Source organism: Lepidochelys kempii, chromosome 9 (genome assembly GCF_965140265.1).
Source record: "Lepidochelys kempii isolate rLepKem1 chromosome 9, rLepKem1.hap2, whole genome shotgun sequence".
Taxonomy (NCBI): domain Eukaryota; kingdom Metazoa; phylum Chordata; order Testudines; family Cheloniidae; genus Lepidochelys; species Lepidochelys kempii.
This window is the reverse complement of record NC_133264.1, coordinates 53107014-53126418: the sequence shown is the minus strand read 5'-3', so window position 1 is coordinate 53126418 and position 19405 is coordinate 53107014. Positions and strand designations below refer to the sequence as shown.

The window sequence follows — 19405 nt, the reverse complement described above, 5'->3', positions numbered from 1 at the left end:
TGGCACTCTTTTACTGTGACAGACAGGCTGGAAGCACACCCAATCTCTGCATTATTGATTTCCTATTACTTCTGGCTTTTTGCGGCGTCCTGAGGGCCTTGTCCCTTTCTGATTCAGAATCTAGCCCCTTGCTGTGTGGCAAGGGACTTAAGAGCAGACATCCCAGCTATAGGTCTTCCAATGGGGCTTCTGCTTCTAAGTCATTTGTTAACTTAGCCGCCCGGGGCCTTACTTTTAGAACGTCGCTGTTTCCAGCTGACCTTTTAAGATTCTTAATCTGCTACCTCAATAAAGGTCAATAATGACATAACTTAGATTCTAGGTTCTCTCAACATGTAGAAACTGCTTGTGGTTCAGTACAGTTTCACTTGAATTAAATGCACTGTTTTTCCCCTCACAGTCAAATGCCAGAATATTGCATGTGTTGAAGCCTCCGGCTGCAGTTTATTTCTGTGCCCATGAGCCCTGTTAACATCTCTGTTTTCCTTTAGTGCCCCCTGCCTACAGCTCCGATTGGCTCAATAGCAGCAAGGTTTTTGGAGGAGGAAGAAGTGAGATCTCAGCGCATCCTGGAACGCTTAGATGCTCACATTGAGGAACTGAAAAGGGAGAGCGAAAGGACAGTGAAACAGTTCACACACCAGAAGTAACAGTTCTTCAAGGTCTGTGGATTTGAAGACTGGTTTAATTAAACCACATCAAACTGAGGGGGAGGTACCCATGAACCTAATATAACTCAGAGCTTGCAGGAAAGAAGTCTCCTCATTCCCCAAGCTGAATTAGCAGTGTGGAAACCAAGGAAATTGTGCTCGTCTCTGGAGCAAAACACTTTGCCTGGCGGGAGTGATTGTGCTGGTGAAAGTACATCTCCATCTGAAACACTGGCTCAGGAGGCTAGAGGTCTCTGTTCTAGGAGAGACTGTGTGCGTGTGTGTGTGTGTGTTCACTGTCATGGAGATTGTGATGTCTTCCCGGAGCAAATTCCAGTGTAAACTATTTATTTAAAACTATTTTTATATCTATAAAAAAGATAAATAAAAGCAAAACAGGAAAAATCCCTTTTCCCATTCTCATTCCCCCCCTCCCAAAAAAAAAAGGCACAAAGTAAATCTTTCAGCCAGTGAGTTTTCATTTGTATACCATCTCCAGGGAATTAATCTGACCATCTGCTTCCAAGAGGTTGTTATGCTCTTTTCAAAAAACAAGGTACACAGCAGGCCTAAGTGGGGGAGAAAACACTTTCCAAATGAGGCTCTCGTCTCCTAGTGTACTGTTGGTAAATATTTCCTGGAGCTTCATGCAACTCCTACACCTGGCTGCTTGCGTGCTGTGCTGTTCATTTCCATACGATTCCATCTTGCTCTTAAATTGCTTCCACAGATACTGAAGCAGCAAAATACACAAGCAGAAAACAAAGAAAGGAAAGGTGGCAGAATTCTCACTATGGTGATGGATATAAAAAAGGAGCAGTGGGAACAGAAGGTGAAGTAGAGTGTAAGGGATAAACACACATGAATGAGAGCCACTATATTTGTACAACAGCTGTTTTAGAGAGCACTGAGCAGCTGGTGGGAATTGTAAGAGTGGTTTTAGGAGTCAGGTCAGTGTGCCAGATAGCTTCTCAGAAGTCGTTTCATTCTGACAGGAGGAGTACATTTTAAGGCACTTGTCCTTGACTGTTTTCAGTGTGTGTTCTGTCACATCTAAGGGAACAGATTGGAGACCAAGCTTGATGCTTTTGTTGTTGATAAAGAATGAATTCCTAATCTATCCTCACCAGCTCCTTTGTTTTATGTACTAGCCTCATTTATAAAGTGGACCGCATTGGCTAACCCAGTCACGTGACAAGGTGGTGAGCTAATGCTGCCACATGGCTCCAGTAAGAGTCCTCACAATGAATAGGCCACTGAGTCAAAGTTATTGTAATAAATTGTCAGCTGACCAATCAGAAAGAATTTTATGCCCCTGTTATATATTAGGTGAGAGATTCAAAGATCCCTAGGGGAGTTAGGTTCCCAGTTGCCATTGAAAGTCAATGTGAGTTGCACACCTAACTCCCTAGATCCTGGCCATTGTCTTTCCTCCTGCTCCTTTGTTGTGCTTCCTTTTCCTGCTGCTCAGACTCCATTCCCCTCATGTTCATCCTGTCCCTCCTTGGCAAGGCTGTGGGTTCCCTGAGCATGGTCCAGGTGGGCATTGATTCACACTACTCCGCACCCTGCTGCATAGCTTGACTGATAAATGCAGTCTGATTTAAAATGTACACTGTGCTGTATTAGCATCTCCATCCCCACATTTGCCACTCCCTGTTTCTCTCTGTCCTTATTAGTTTTTCACAACTGTTCATCAGTTTTACACGCTGACAAGACCTGAAATCACAGACCCCATGAAGACTTGCCGTAAGTGATAATCAGCTCCATTGATCCAGACCATCCAGTGAAGGTGGTAAGTAATGCCTGTCGAAACAAAGGCGATTATATTCTGTTGTTGGAAGCTTTTGCCTCACCCACTCTCCTCCCCTCCCGTCAACTATAAGTCAGTGCATCTTTGAGAGCTCTCCTCATGTGCCTGGGGAATTTCAAAATGTGGAGGATTTGTGGGTCCCACCAGCTGTCCTTGATAAATGTGAATGATGGTTCTAGAGCCATTCCAGAGTCTGTTCTGTCACACAATGGGACCTAGTGCCCTTTTTTTCAATGTGATATTTATTATGGACACTCCCTTTCCCATATAACATATCGGGCCTGAAGTCACACTGTGGTGGCAGGATTTTCCAGCATGCATAGTGATGGTCTGACTCTCCTCTGGTTCTGACTTCAATTGGAGCAGAGGTAGGTCAATGAAAACAATTCAACAAGGCCCTATATATCGGCTAACCACTCAGGCCAAAGGGGCAACAATAGCAAAGGATCTCAAGGCTTCCATGAACTGGAGTATATAAACATTAGGGTGATGGAATCCTGGCCATTATCTAGTCAGTGGCAAAACTCCCATTGACTCCAATAGGTGCCAGGAGTTTGCCCTATGATTAGCAAAACTTGGTAAATCCTGAAGTAGATGATGGTTGCAGATGAGCAACACTAAACATGCCCAATTATGGAGGCTGTGGGTGGTAAGTAGAGAGGAAAGAAACTTAACAGACAGACTGTGCCATGAAAGGAGCAATCACCCCAGTTGCATCAGGTCAGGTTATACAGCCACATTCTGAGATATGAAGCCAATATACTGCTCAAAACAAAGCAAGATGACAGCTATCCCTACTCATTTGGGGATATCAAAGGCAATATGCCATTTGCTTGCACTGTAATAAAAGGCATGAAAATACTATTCCATCAACATCCCATGCACCTAAATACAAGCTGGATAAAAATCAATGATTTTTTTTAAATAAAATCTGATTTTTTTTTAATTTAAATCTGATTTTTTTGATAATTTTTTCCTCAAAAAGCAATCTAAAGATAGTTTTAATTAAGATACATTATAGCTCAAAGATATCTCACCATGGAATAGGGATTATAAATTCTAATTCTTATTATATATATTATATGTATATAAAATATGTTTGCTGTTGAAGAAAAAAATCCAGAATACTTAACCTTGTTGTTTTAGTTAAATAAAGCCATTTACATGTCTGTCTGGTGGTGATCTCCTCCTAATACAGCATGGCAAGAAAATCCTCCGAATATTAATGATTAACCTGTTGAATTGGAGATAGTTCACCTCCCAATGACTTCATAAATATCTGCTTCAATTACCATTGGTAAATGAATAACCAAGCAATCATTCATTTTCTGATACAGCTGTAAAACTAATCTGAAAAGTTTTCAAAATAAATCGCTGTTTAAAAATGTATATTGTGTACCTTCTAAAAATGAAACCTACATCAATCTCTGAGTTGTGAAGAGTATATATTAAGGTTATAACAACCAACAATGCACTTTTATGTAGAAATCCATGATTAAATCGAGTCTTCCTGACTAGTGATTTAAATCAAATTGATTTAAATCATGATTTGGTGATTTAAATCAATTTGATTTAAATCAAATCCACTCTGCCTAAATACGCTATTACATTTGGGCCATTATTGAAGCAATTAGCTATAATAATTGATAAATGGAGGAGCTGAGAGGCAGTTATCAAAGTTCTTCACTTGTATGTGTGTAGAATAATTTACCAATATCAAAAAGGATGAGACCTCTGACATTAGCAAATAACAGCTGGCAATGTGAATTCTTAGCTCAGAGTAATTACTCCTCTGCATGGCACAGGGTTACAGAAACTCTCCCAGTCCCCTTTCAGACTGAAGGATAATAGTCCATTTGAATTGGTGGGAAGAGTTGATGTATCAATAATGTGCGCTATAAAACTGTAAAGTGTACCTGTCGTTTTGTGAGGAGGAGGAATAGGGTTGTTTATCCTGGAGGGAGATGGCACAGCGAGTCCAGGCTTTATGGCACTTTTATCTGGGGCTGCAGGGTTTCCGTGCATTCATTTATGCCTTCTGAATGTTGAACATCCCCTCGGAATAATTACTTGGTCTTAGCAGTTTTATAATTAATGAAGCTGGAGGGGTTTTTTTGTCTTTGAACTCATCCTTTTTAATAACACCAAAGAATTTCTTACACAGTTGCAAGGCTGAGCCAGACGTTTGCCTTCTGTTTAATTAAAAACAATACTGTATGTGGAACCCAATTTGTAGTGAGTCGTGCCTTGATTTCTAGTCTGCACCACGTGAAAGGGAAAGGTTGCCATCTTGGCAAGACTTTTAATGGTGGTCTTACCAGATATGTGAGAGGGCATCAGATGTACAGTAGATTGTTCGTTATCCATGTGTGATATTGCATCTAGGTCATGTGTCTACTTAATCCAAGGAGTGGGGGTGTACACACAGAGAGAGAGAGAGACTAAAACAAATTGACTGGTTGTATTGAGGGTAATAACAGTATCCTGTAGCCTAGGGGACAAAATGAGTCCTGGAGACTGTTATCGTGATAGGTGATGGGGAATGTGTACAAAGAAACTACTTTTACTTTAGGGCAATTTCTTCTTACTGCTATTGCTCTCTGAGCATCTGTTATATGAATAATTCGGGCTTCTCCTGCCCCAGTTCCAACTCTCTTCCCCCTGCCACCTTATCTGTTGGGTGAAGGTCTAGGGACTTTCTTGTGACAAGCAGATTTTAGGGAAGAGGAGCCAGAGCCTTGTCTCCCTCTCGGCATTTGCAGGGGTTTTTCTAAGGTTAGACCTTGGGGGCAAGCATAGGCTTCTGGGAGCAGTGTGTAGCTATGTGTTGGCCTGGTCTGTAGAGGCATGGGGCTGGCTGCTGGACCCTGAGCAGGAGTACTTGCTGGGAATGATAGCAGGCTGTAGGACTGACCCTTGGAATTACACTCGAGAGGCTACTGTGCTCCTATCTCCCACTGGCAACTCCCAACTCTGGCCATATTGGATTCTGATGCCACTGTTATTGGATGGAACATGTGTAAGGGAATATGCCAAACTAGTCATTTCAGATGTTGAAATTCCCCACGGCTGAAGGCCAGCTGGAGAGGTAACAGTTCACCCAATGGGGTGAAGCTGAAACACTGCAAGGATCCACTTCTATGAAATCAAGAGGGCTCTGTCAAACCTTGTGACCTTCTCCAGCTGAAAGCTGTGGTCCAAGGGAAAAGGTATTCCTCGGCCCACACTGATGGTGTCATAGGAGTCTTGGCTCATCCTTCACAGAGCTCGTCAGAGCAAACAGAATACCCCTGGGTTTCCCTTTCTTCTGTCTGCATCCCTGCTGTGTTATGTACTCTGCGCTCCAGGGAATCTGCTCCCTGCTGGCTAGGATTAGCACCAGTAGCATTTCTATGGGGAGCAGCTGGCAGTCCACCCAGACCTGCCATAGGCCAGGGACAGTAGACTGTTTGAGGGCAGCTTTACTTTGCTCCTGGATGCTGCACGGAGTCCCTTCACCACAGCACAGTGCACGCAGTCCCCCCAAGCACTGCTTTCACTGGCATTCTGGAAAAGGAATTGCCCAACAATATTTTTGCCAACAGAAGGAGCTCAGATTGTTCCATGAGTGCAAGAAATAGAATAAGAAATTATAACTTCGTTGTTTTGGGGGAAAAAAAATCAAGTTAAAACAAAATGCTACCCCTTGGAATATACTGAAGTATATGCACACTGACATTTTCATGAAAGTGAAGTGTATTTTGTGGGGTGCTTTTTAAAAAATTTTTTTTCATCAGCTATTAAAAGTGAGACCAACCAGACTATTCCTCTTGCCTTCTGCATGGAAGTTCCTCTATGAATAGGACATCTATCAAAATTATGGTTCCTATAGGATATTAGCAATAATGTGTGTTTCTATAGAGCCAAAGTTCCACAGATTACTCTTGTTATGGCAATACTCCAGCTTTCCCATCATATTCAGCAAGTCTATCTTGGACAGACAGGTTGGGTTATTTTTAAATGTTGGCTTTGAGAACTAACATTCCCAGTTTAACTGTAACCTCCCGTATGGCAGAAAGCTCCTTTTGTGGTTGAAATAAAAGAACTGTAGTGTGCTAGATAGAGCCGAGTTACCACTCTATAGCAAAAGTGTTTACAACTCAAACATCCAAGTAATAAGGTAAAAATTAATGTATTTATTGAATTGAAGATCTAGTGTAAAAACAGTCATTTCGCAGTATCATGTAAATTTGTAAGACAATGAAATGCACAAGAAAGCCTTCACTTAGTGTATCTTCTTTCAGTAGCACATCTCTTCCCCTTAAGAATTTTGCTACTATGCTAGAGATACACAGGAACCCTGGTTTAAAGAGTCTTAAACTACTGCAGAGTCCTATTGTGAAAGCATAAGGTGCTTCCTTTCTCTATCCCATGACTATTCAGATTCTTCTCGGAGTAACCCTGATAAATGTTTTTGGTGAAAAACAATAATTCAGAAACCAACAGTTACTGCTGATATGTTAATGAACTGTGGACATAAAAAGTCAATCGCTTCCCTCAACCCATTTCTCTGGAAGGTATCACCTAACAGTGTCTGTAATAAATTTGAATTCCGTACAGCAGTTGCTCCCTTTGTAACCATTACAGATTTTTGCTAGTTTTGATCTTGTAGTATTGCATTAGCTCTTCCAAAGATACCTGAATGTTGCTCCATATTTGTTGGATTAATAGATTTGGTGGAGGGAGCTAATGGGCACACAAAATGATGTGGGTTTTGGACATGTTGAAATTTTGTTGTTTTGTGCATGATGATGAAAAGAATGGGAGAATGGTTTACTGGGTATCTACTTTGTATTTCAGGATGTTTGAGTAGAAATTGTGATTGGCATTCTCTTGCACCATGACACGCACCTCTGTGCAGCTGGAAGTATTACAGGTTCCCTCCCAGTAACCATCTTTACTCAAGGTCAGAGGAGAAGTGTTTTCAGCCTCAACAAAGGCCTTTGCTATACTATGCATCTTGAGCTTAAACTGAACATTGCGATTGGCTGGCAGTAGCCCAGCAAGTGGCTCCAGTATTTCATAGCCTTCTGCCCAGTTGCTATAATTCTGCGGAAAAACTGGCCACTTCACTTCGGTGTTTGGGCAAGAGATGAGGTAGTTGAAGATGTAATTGTAGTTGCCTGGATCTGACTTCTTCTTGGTATAGATTTGAAGAACAAACTTTCCTGCGTGGGGGAGATGGATCTTAAACTCAATTTGGTTTCCTCGATGGATTTGCATGATGTGCCGCCTTCTCATATCCTCGGTCAAGCTAGTGTTATCCCACTGCAGTGAGGGTAGGACACTTATATCTTTACCCAGTGTGAAAGTGATGGAACACCGCCCATCATTGGTGTGAATTATGGGGTCAGGGTGTGATGGCCTCAGGAATCCTTTCCGCTCTGTGAACCAACTAGGTCCAACAGGTTGATATAGGTCCTTTGGAAAATGCATGCTCTTGTCCACAGAGTTGCACTCTATGATGCATTCTAACACACAGTTGTAGAGATCCTCTGAGCCTTTGCAGGGCTTGGCAAAGACCTGTAGTTTGTGATTCCCAGTCTTCTGGGGATAAATCTCCAGCCTCATCCCATTCTTTTTTAATGTCATTAAACCATGTTCCTTAGTTCCCTGCAGGCTAAATGTAAATAATAGTGGAGTACGACTCTCAATAGAAATAGTTGCTTTTCCGTTTACTGTGAAATACAAAGAAAAGAAATTGTTCAGGAGTTTCCTCCAGTCTGTTTATATAAAACCCCTGCACAGTATAACCTGAAGGACTGAATCAGTGAAATGAAAGGGCTGCAGTTGGCTGGATCTAACTTGTCAACCACTAGCCAAATCAGTGTGTCCCCCTTCCCTCCCCCCAAGGAACAAGATGGGGTTGTTGTTTTGGGACACTTGTTTATCCGATTTTATATTAAGTGAGATGAAGCTGGTCAGTGCTCATGGATCCTTTGGAAGATGGAAGCCTGTGTGAACTCTGGTATTACAACTCAAGCTGCCCACCCTTTTAGGGACACCGGAACTGCCAGGCTGGATCAGACCCAAAATCTAGTCCAGTATACAACAGTGGCCAGCACCAGCTGCTCTAGAGGAAGGTGAGAGAGCCCCGCCATAGGAAGAGATGGGAAAATCTGCTCTCTGTGTTATCCTCATCCTGATCTGTAGTACCTCAAGATTGATTTAAGGCCTGAAGCATGAGGGTTAGTATTCATTATGACAACTCTGGATATTTTTATCTTTCATATAACTATCCACTCCCCTTTTTAATCTTGCTAAGTGCTTGGCCTCTTGGTTGAAGCCCCTGAACAGCTTGAGACAGTTCTACTTTTGCAACCCTACAATAAGGCCAAGATTTAAAAAAAAAAGGGGGGGTACCCTAAAATTCAACTCCTAAATTAACAGCTAGCACCTAAATAAATGACTGATGCCAAAGGGACCTGCTGGTGCCCAGTCCTGAAAATCAGGGTGCTTATTTAGACATTTATAGTAAATAAGGATTTAGGAGTGGAACTGTAGACACCCATTTTTTAAAAACTCTTGCCCTTATTTTCTAGCTGGAGTTACAGCTAAGTGATGAAAGAGTTAACTGGAGCAATTAATGTACCTAGTGGCACCTGGAGGGTGAGCGAAGCCCAAGTGAAGATGAAGCCCATTGTGGGGAGGGCTGCATGATGAGAATAGAGGGAGGAAGCCATCTGAGAAAGAAGGTGCAGGGAGAGGGGAAGAATTATATAGTCCCTTTCTGGTGGCTACGGAATGGAGGAAAGGCCCAGAAAGAGCCAGATGTACAGAGAGCCAGGTGAGGGAAAGGGACTGAAGGAAGGCCACAGTAGGAAGAAGTCCAGGGAGGCAGCAAGGAATCTGAAGGAGCAGATCTGTTGAATTTGGAGCTGGGCTTCCAGAGAGAGCCTGGAAGGTGTTGCTCCACACATGCAGAGCCCGGGGAAGGGCTGATGAGTCTAAGAATGAGCTTAGGTAGGGACAAAGAGCTATGTTCAATTAAGTTGAGTTTATTGTACTCTGTTCTGGAAGGGATGGGACTCTGTGACCTGGCTGGAGGGTTGAGTCCCAAGAAGAGGCAGACCATTGCAGAGCCAGAGAGGCTGGGGATGCTGAAGGAGGAGGGCCTGCTACACCACACTATGAGAGGGTGTGCCAGTGATGAGTCCACTCTATGAAAAGCTGCTAATATTGGGCTACTTAAACTAGCCCCTATGGAATTTGCAATAACATTTCTGATTTCACACGGTTGGGATTGAAACCGCAAGCAGATGATATTCATTGGGTATTTCTGTAGTCCCCTTAGCCTCATGTAACTATGGTTTACCCCAAACAGCCAAAAATTGGGCCCGCTGGGGAAGAGAGCCTCTCATGCTACCTATTTGTCAGCAGTGAGTGGGGAATGTAACTCATCCAGATCTGTACAAGACACGAGTGCTCTGTAATGTCTCCTGTTGGGTGACGTTCTGTTTGGTGACGTTACCTGTTTGGATGATGGACGTGCCTGGATGTGCAGCCAGCATGCCCAGCTTGTAAAAGTGAGCCTTGTATGACATGTTGCTCTCAAACTCTTTCAGTGTCAGAGCTGGCTTCAGGAGCTGCCAGTTGCTGTTTTCTGGGAAGTGATTATTAATAAATAGGGCCGGGTGCGTAAGAAAATAAAACTCATTATATCTGGAACAAGAGGGAAGAGGTTAGCAAAAAATGGAAAGTATTTAATAACTTGTAACAACTTTCAGCCATGCATCTCAAAAATTAAATGTAACACTATTCTAGAAGTGAAAGCAGTGTGTGGATTGTTGGCAATATGCCCAGCTGCTATTGTCTCATTAAATAGACTGCTGCCACGTGAATAGTGGGGGAGAGGAGAAGGGCCCACTCCTACATTGCCTGTGTAACCCAAAACTCCCAACCAAATCCCATTTTCAGTCCACAAGGCAGTGTTTCTTTATTCAACCCCCTCATCCACAAACCACCACATTAAGGCTTATCTCTTGCAGATATATATGCACATGTTTATCTTTAAGCACAAGTGGCCCCCAGTTGACTTCAGGGGGAAAGTTTTTATACATCAAGTTAAGCATGTGCATGAGCATTTTCAGGATTGGAGGCTTAATTTCCAGATGCTCGTATAACATGCTCCAAGGCCCCTTTTTACATATATGAAAATGCAAACTCATCTGGGATATCAGGCTACAGGATTCAGAAGCAGACTCAAACCATTCAATCAAAATACAAGATCTGAGAATGATGCCCCTTCTATAATTGCATTTGGGGTGAACCTTACACCAGTTTTAAAACTAATGGCAAAGTGCTCTTAGGAGTATGTGGTCTGAATTTTTTTTTTTCCCAGGAGCAGCTGTAAGTGTTCAGCACCTCTGAAAATCAGACTGATAGTTTGAAAAAGAAATAGTGTCAATTTTTTTAAAAAGCCCCCAATATTTCATTTGCTTTCTCCTTCTGCCACTAGGCAATTGTATTGGAATTGCCTGTTTAATTAAAAAATAGAGGATTTAGGAATTTGAGACAATTGAGTGATTTAATATACAGGGCACACCTTAAAGCTTTCCCATTAGGCTTACACTACTACAAAACCTAGTTTTACAGTATGTTTTTTGGCCATTCATTTAAGTATATGAAATAACTAAAGACCCAACCACATGTATATACTTCAATTTTAATCCAGAATAAAAGCAGAATTTTGAACATTTTTGAAAGGCCAAATACTTTAATGTAAGTATCTGGGGAATATATTAGCAGGTGTTGGGAATGGCTCACTGCTCATGTTACCCCATCTTTTTAAAAGGTAGTCAAGATCTGCTCCATGTAAGGACAATAGAGAGCGAGGATTATCTTCAGTTCCAAGTATAATCCCGCGGTGAGTTGTTGAATTCTGGAGCTTTATTTGTTCAAAGGCCCAATTGTAGGTGCTTTTGAAAATTTTACCCCTGCAGCCTCCGTCCTGCTGGCAAAAGTGACAGGCCCATATCTTCAAGCACCTTTAACTCCCATTGATTTCAGCTCCTCAATACTTTTTGAGGATTTGGCCCTTAGAAGTCTTAGGTCCCACTGACTGTCATTGAGATTTAGGCTCCTAACTGGCTAAATTATTTTGGAAAATGAGAGTGAGGCTCCTAAATTACTTAGGGGCTTTGGGAAATGTTACCTTAGGTGTCTTCGTCATAAGTTAAAAATACAGATAACAAAAGGACTGAACCACAAGCAGCTGCTTCTCCCCCCAAAACCAGAAAATACTAAACTAAAGCTGAATCCAGACACTACCCCCTTGCTACACACATTGGCCCTCTTTGTGCCCCATGTTGACCTAGCTCTGGGTGTTAAAATAATAAATGGTACCATACTGAAAGGTGAACTTGCTGCATGAATCATCAACTGAGCCACTTCCCCAGGTGCTGTCCAGCAGATGCCACCTTCCATCAAGGTAAACTGTATTCCAGGCATGGTTACAACCCTCTGTAAAGGACTGTCCGGGTCTGTAACTGTACCCTTTAGAGTATCCTGATAACGTCATGCACTGTACACCTGCAACGCTGAGGGAAGGAGGGTATTACAAAGCAGCATCTTATTCATCGGGGCCTTTTCATTTTTATACAGTTGAAATCATGGAGCTGCACAGGGGTGACCATGAAAATTAGTGTTTCCATCAGCATTATAACCCAGAATCCTGTAGTCACCTAGTTCTTTCTTCTGATTGTTAGCCCATATGCCCTTATTGCTCACAGATGAAATACTGATTTCATGTGCAGTGTCTATCTTCTTGGGCTCAACTGAACTGCGGTTATAATCCTACCATCCCAGGTTGGACAGCGTTCCCTCAGATATCTCCATGTAGGAGATACATTCTGTTTCTTCCAGTCATGAAACATGCATTCTGGTTGAGCCCTGCATGGCTAGTGGACTTAAGCAGAGATTGTCTTTACTGGGCTGTGACGGATAAAGCCTCCCAGCAGGAGTCTGAGTACCATCATTGATCCAACTGTGTTACAGTCTGACGCCTTTCTGATATAGAGTAAGATCGATCTCTGACCATACCTTTTCCTGAGGGCTTGGGCAGTGTATTCTATTTTAGTAGAGGGTATCTTTTTTTCCATTCCTTGTATGATTCCTCTCTCTAGTTCAGTGTTACATCCACTATGACAACCGAGCATGCTTAATTTCCTCCATCTTGTTACTCATTAGAGTCACTTCCAACGTTACCCAAAATTAGAGACAGCCATTAATTTTCAAGATGGTGGCTATCGGTCTCTTGACTGATTATCATCTTGAAAATTGATGGCTATCAGTCTCTGAAATAAGTGATCCCAGATTTTTAATGTTGCAGTAAGGCATCCTAGATTTTTCCTAAATGGAGGGAAATTGGTTTTAAAAAAACAAAACAAAACAGTTTGAGTTTTTCTCTGAGAATGCATTAAGGAGGTGGTGGGGGAAAGATCAGTTCATATTATTTTTATACAGAATGAGACAGAACCCATCCACTGGAATAGACATTGTTATGCAAATAAAATTAAAATAGATTTTTGTATGAATCAGTGTCTGTGCCATGGGAGATCAAACAGGATCTAAACACATTGGAATCCTGTGAATGGTTTGTCCAAATTTGCTTCATTTAAGCAGAAGATTGTCCTCTGAATAGGTTGGAACTGAAATTTTTCTGCTTTATTGAAAAATCTTGTATTAAATGGAGCAGATCCTTAAAGCAATAAATTATTTGTATTTTAGAAACAAGATTATCTGTGGAATGTGAATTTAACTCGGTGAGATGCAAAGGGATTCATATGGCAGAAAGAAGGAGAGCTACACAATGACGGATGGATATTTGGATAGTAGCAGGTGATGTAAAGAAATTTAAGGTGGACAACTGACGCACCGGCTGTGAGTTCACAGTGTGCTGCTGCTCCACAAAAAAGTAGAGGCATTCTTTGATCTATAAAGAAATCTCCTGTAACATTAGGGTGGTAATAAGGCAGTTTTACACATCGGTCTAGTAAAACCTTAATTTGGATTGTTATGTATTATTTGTGTTGTGGTTGTGCATAGGAGCCCCACTCATGGACCCCAGGATGCTATCGACTTCAGTAGGCTTTGTATCAGGCCCTAAGAGGAAGATACTGTTTTAGGGAAGGATCAGAGACTGCAGTGGTACTAAAAATGGAGTGTGATGAATTGAGAGCCAGTGAAGGAGCTCAAATTAGGTAGTCTGAGGAGAAAGGAGAGATGAGGTGTGACATGCTACCACTATATAAACACATTAAAGGGCAGAGACTTCTTTATATTATCTGTGAAATAGGGTGATCAAGATTAAAGGCCTTCAAAGAAAAAAACGAAGATAAAATTCAGGGTACACATGAGTAAACATTTCTTAAACATGTGCTTAAGCCTGGCATGGGATAGACCATAAAATAGAGATAATGAGGGATGGCCTGTCAGTGGAAGTATTAATCAACAGGCTGATCAAGACTAGAGGGAGAATTATATCAGAAACCTTATTGATGGTGCAGAAGGCCAAACAAAGTGACCTACAATGTCTTTGCCAATCTTTGATCACCTGTGAGCCAAATTCTGCTCTGTTTCACGTCAGTAAATCTGGAGTAGCTCTGTTGATGTGAATGGAGATAGCTTGGATTTACACCAGTGTAACTGAGATCAGGAGCTGGCCCATTGACTTGAAGGAAGATTGAAGATAGGAATTGCCAAGTAGTCTAGGTGAGTTGGGTATCTAATTCCTGTAAGCTCTCTGAAAATCCCAGCATTTAACATATCTAAACAGAATGCCAAGGGTCATATTCTGCCCAAAATTACCACCCCTGCAATCCCATTTAGGATGAAATTAGTAAAACTATCCCAAGGGTGAGAGAAACTAGAATTTATTTGCGATTCCCAAGGGAAGTGGTAGATGCACTACTGCTAGAGTCCTTTAACAATGGACTTGGCGAAGTGCTGGCTGAATATAAAATATAGGAACAACCCTGTACTAGCAGGAAGATGAACTAAACAGGGTTTCTTACATTTGTCATCTAAATGCTATACAAATAAAGTAAATTGTTCAGAGTAATAGGGAGAAGTGTGAGGAACTCAAGAAATACCCAACAAAGCTAGAAGACTGGACCACATGATGGTGGATGATGACATTAAGTGCAATGTAACGTGGATTGGAAGAAATGATTAAGCTGATTGCATGTGGTGATGCTATCATTGTAAGTTCAGTGAAAAATCTGCTCAATGCACAGAGATAATTAAAAGCAATAAAAGATGCTGGCCTTTGTTAAAAAGAAGATAAAGAACATGCGGACTAATATGGAGAATGTTACACTGCCTTTATGTATCTGAATGGCACATCCTTCCCTTCAATTCTGGGCTCAGTTTCGGTGAACTCATCATAAAAAAAAGAGGGTGGGTGGGTCAGAGGGGAGAGAAATGTTCCAGAGAAGGACAACAGCAATGGTACATGGCACTTAGGGGGAAGGGGATTCCATATTAGAGACTAAAATGATAGGACAATTGACTATGGAAAAGGTAGAAAGCAACAGGAGAAGGCCAGTTGGGTGCCTGCATGTACTCAAACCCATAATGCCTGCATGAGGGCACTCTATGATCAAGTCTACACTGGAGACTCCAGTCAGTTCGGCTGAAAATTTATTGTATTGAAACCTGGGAAGTGCAAATGCTTGTGTATATTAATACTAGCCATGTTGAGTCAGGTCCCATGTCCATGCTAAGGCTGTCCTAAGCTGATTTATCTCACCATCACAAACAATGGGGTCACAAAAAGAAAAGGAGTACTTGTGGCACCTTAGAGACTAACCAATTTATTTGAGCATAAGCTTTCGGGAGCTACAGCTCACTTCATCGGATGCATTTGATGAAGTGAGCTGTAGCTCCCGAAAGCTTATGCTCAAATAAATTGGTTAGTCTCTAAGGTGCCACAAGTACTCCTTTTCTTTTTGTGAATACAGACTAACACGGCTGCTACTCTGAAACCTGTCAATGGGGTTACAGTGGTCCCAGAAAACAAGCCATTGCATTTTGCTGACTGCCACCTGATAAGCCAATTTTGGATAATTTAATATTGCTCAAGTATTTGTAAAAACTCATGTTTACATTCATTTCCAAAAATGTTTGATTTCGGTGCTGACCTCCCAATACCAACCTCCTAAAAATGCCCTGGTCTTCATTAATGGCCTTCCCTTGCTACGGGACTCTCATCTGGTCAGTCATAGGAGGTTTGCCAGCTGAAGAGAGATCCACCCATCATTTGTGCCTTGAACCCTTGTCCACACTGGCACTGAAGCGACTGAGGATCAATCAGTGACATGAATGGGAATTGTGTGGTGCTCAGTTCATTCATTACGGTTGCTTCAATATGGATTTAAGAGACTAATTTTAGGTCCTCATTTTTGAAAAATGTGGCCCTTGAAACATCCAAAACCAGGAGTTCTGCTCTTTCCCTACTGCCTTCATAGTTAAAGACTACCTGAATTGTGTACAAGGAGAGTAAGATGAGGAAATTAGGTCCTCTTTCTAGAATGGAATGTCTTTGTCTGGCAACAGAAACAGAGGAAATGTATTATGGGTTGAGTTAATCCTTGTAGGTTGGGCATGGCCTCTGTCTTGCATTCAGGATAAATGTAAAGAAACCATTACGATTAGGTGGCTGAAACAATAGCAGTAGCATCCAAAACACAGACACATGCAAAAGCTGAATAGAAGCTGAATCATGTGGCCCAACAGGTTTCAAATATAGGGGCTAGGCCTTTGATTGGTGGAGCTGGTTTTACTCCTGGGGGAATTCTGCGCCAAAAAACTAAAAATTCTGCAATAAAAATTAAATTAAAAATTCTGCGCACAATATTTTAAAATTCTGCATATTTTATTTGTCAAAATAACACAATATAATCACACCAGTTTCAATTATTTTTGGTCATTTATTTCAAAATATCTATCAGCAAATATGTCTGTAACAATACAGACAACAAAAAAGATTCGGGAAATGTTTTTTTGACAAATAGATTCTTTACTAGGCATATTAATACAGAACGGTGAGTGATAATTCATTTAAACTACAATATGCAGCTGTATTTCCCGCACCCCTGAGAAGCAGAGCAAGGGCTTGGGGGAGTCAGGGGTAATGAAGGAGCTGAGGGAGAGGGAAGTAAATTGCTGGGAATGAGCCTGGGTGTGAACTTTGCGGTTTGTTGGTTATGGGTGGGAAAAGTATGGAACAGGTTTTTTTCAGGGGCGGGAAGGGATGGTTAGGGAGCTTCCCCCATGCAGACCCTGGCTGACCCCTAGCCTCGCCCATTCAGTCAGGCATATCTTCCCCATCCACATGTGTCCCTCCACCCCCACTAAGACACCCACTCCCCCCATCCCCATTTGGCCCTGTACCCCTCCCCCTGTCCCTATGTGTCCCTGTACCCCTTCCTCCTGTCTCCATGTGTCTCTGAGCCCCCACCAGCCACTCTCGTGTCCCTATGTAGCTCTGCATCCATCACCATGTGGCCCTGCGCCTCTCTTCCCCCCCCCATGGCCTTGCGCCTCAACTCCCATTCATCCCCTGCCCCAGTCTGTCTTCTCCCACTAGCCCTTATGAGCCCCTGTCTGACCTCCACCCTCCAGCAGCCCCATACTGTCTGTCTCCCCATAGCCCCTGACCTGGCCTGACACGGGCTGCAAAGACGGCAGGCTCTTTCTCTTCCCTGGCTGGCCGGGTGGGGCTGCTTTGTTCTATCGCCACCTGGTGGGCAAAGGGCGGAACTGCAGCAACATTTTGGCAGAAGCTTTTTTTCTGTGCAAAAAATTTAAAATATATGTGGCTCACTAATTATGCGCACATGCAGTAGCGCAGAATTCCCCCAAGAGTATGGTTTTGCGTGTGTGTGTGTGTGTGTGTGTCTGAGAGAGGGCACAAGCTGAAGCAGGGAGAGAAAGCCAAGCAGACAGTAACAGAAGGCTGATAATGTGACCTTGAGACTAAGAAAGCTAAGAGAAAAAGCTTTTAGGCTTGGAACAGCCAGCAAAGAAACTGGTTTTGTTTTATTTATTTTTTCTTTCCCTCAGCTGTGTTCAAGGAAATGGGACCTCGTACATTCTTTGTAAATAAACAAAATTGCATCAAAAAATACCTATTACCAATTTCTCCTAACTGGAACAATCTATAAAACACCAAATTTTTGGCTAGCCACGTGAGTGAAAGGAGGTAACAATTGTCTGTCAGGAGGAGAGTGTACTGGGCCAATATCTGGTTGGTATTTGATAAAGACAAAACAGACTGGATGCCTGGGGGTTTTGTAAAATCACAGAATGAGGAATCTGTGTGGAAATGTTTCAGTAGTGAGTAGATGAGTGGAGAGTGTGAATAATACAAATACCCTTGGGAATATTAATTATTAATAAACAAAAGGGTTTGTTTCTCAGTACATTTTTCTAATTACATTTGGAAAATCTAGCAATAACTGTTACATAAAATGCAATTATAAAATCATAGTTGATTATCAATTCGTAATTTTAATATTTTCTTTTAAAAAGCAGAATAGATACCCGGAACACTGAGTTGTTGGCTACAGGCATTCTCCACATAAGCATCTTACAGAATATTTTTAAAATGTCAGTTTCCCTCACAGTAAACTTCAGTTACTAATGGGAATATGCTTCCGGTGGCTCTTGGGTGGGGAGAGAAGTCAGTAATTACTGATATGTGCCAATTAAAATCTGATTTTCCCAGGCTTATATAAAATGGGAGTCAGTGTGTCAAGAAGTTGATGGAAGGGGCTCCATTTGGAAAGGGACCTTGGTAGCCCAGGTTTCTGCTAAGTGCAAAATTAATTTCTTATCACCATCATTAGTTCATGAAACCAAACTATTACAAACATTTGGGGCATCAGCAGTGATTCCCAGGGTTTACTTTATACAAGAGCTGTATCCTTTCTCTACTGGGGATGGAGAAGTGCACTGGAGAAGCAATTTGTGCTTCATTCATACTAAAGGAATTTATAGTTTCTGCAATGAAATGAGCCTCCTTTTACATGAGCTGGATATATAATTGGTTGTCAAGCCCTATTCTAAATCCTTTGAGAGCCAAACCCTGCTCACTCATTGAAGTCAACAGGGCTACTGGCATGCGGAAGGTGAACAGATGTGGTCATGAAATTACAACACATCTGCAAAATGGGGTAATGATACTGACCTCCTTTGTAAAGTGCTTCGAGATCTACTGATGAAAAGCATTATATAAGAGCTGGGTATTATTATTCTGGTTTAGGTGTGGGGCGTTTTGCAGAGAATATTGGAAAAGCTTAAGCCTGGGCTTCAATGACTACCTCTTGCATGTGAGTTGGTTGCAGATAATGTTCTTCAGTATTTCAGCCTTGCCATTCTTTTAACCTTCAGATACACAGCTACTCCAAGAAAAAAAACCACAGCCTCTTCTAACTAAATTATCTCCATGTATTCATCTGCCATTATGTTAATGCAATGCGAAGCTCAGCAGATGGCACAAAGTAAATTATGGTGGGGGGTGGGGGGTAGGGAAATCAAAATTGACCTTTTGAGGACTTGCTGTTGTTCCACAGCATAGTCTGAAAGAGAAAGTTTCAAGTCCTGTTTAAAGTCATTTTAGGTGATGTAAAGGGAGATAGAGTAGGCACAGAGATGACAGTATTAACTCTCCCGGGGGTTGAACGTTTGTGATCTTATTTACCTGCACATTTGTTGAAAGAGCCCAGCGTACCCTGCACAAACGCTCTTCCCAGTGCGAAGGACGTCCTTTGGCTCACAAGACCTCTGGGCTTTGTTATGGAAGCCCACAACATCGTATTCTAGAGAAATGAAGACAAAATAAAGGTCCTCCAAAAGCCTGGGGCAAAGGGATTGACGAGCAATAGAAAATGTTTGGATC

General features: G+C 42.0%; 2 protein-coding genes across 13 annotated transcripts in view; one reads left to right on the top strand and one right to left on the bottom strand.

Annotated features, from left to right (window-relative positions):
- The window catches only part of CEP63 (centrosomal protein 63), a 51363-nt gene extending 47528 nt beyond the window's left edge, over positions 1-3835 (top strand). For 11 of the 12 annotated variants that reach the window (XM_073360361.1, XM_073360362.1, XM_073360357.1 and 8 more), the window contains one exon: positions 492-725. In XM_073360361.1, coding sequence (XP_073216462.1) covers positions 492-650 — 159 coding nt within the window. In that variant the 3' untranslated portion in view covers positions 651-725. Of the gene's footprint in view, positions 1-491; positions 726-2329 lie in introns of those variants that run through there. The other variant, XM_073360355.1, reaches the window with a different exon arrangement.
- A 3435-nt stretch (positions 3836-7270) lies between these two features.
- The window catches only part of KY (kyphoscoliosis peptidase), a 32270-nt gene continuing 20135 nt past the window's right edge, over positions 7271-19405 (bottom strand). Inside the window, exons 8-11 of the mRNA XM_073358909.1 lie at positions 19208-19325; positions 11853-12041; positions 9974-10164; positions 7271-8180 (exon numbers count right to left, since the gene is read on the bottom strand). Coding sequence (XP_073215010.1) covers positions 7276-8180; positions 9974-10164; positions 11853-12041; positions 19208-19325 — 1403 coding nt within the window. The 3' untranslated portion in view covers positions 7271-7275. The remainder of the gene's footprint in view (positions 8181-9973; positions 10165-11852; positions 12042-19207; positions 19326-19405) is intronic.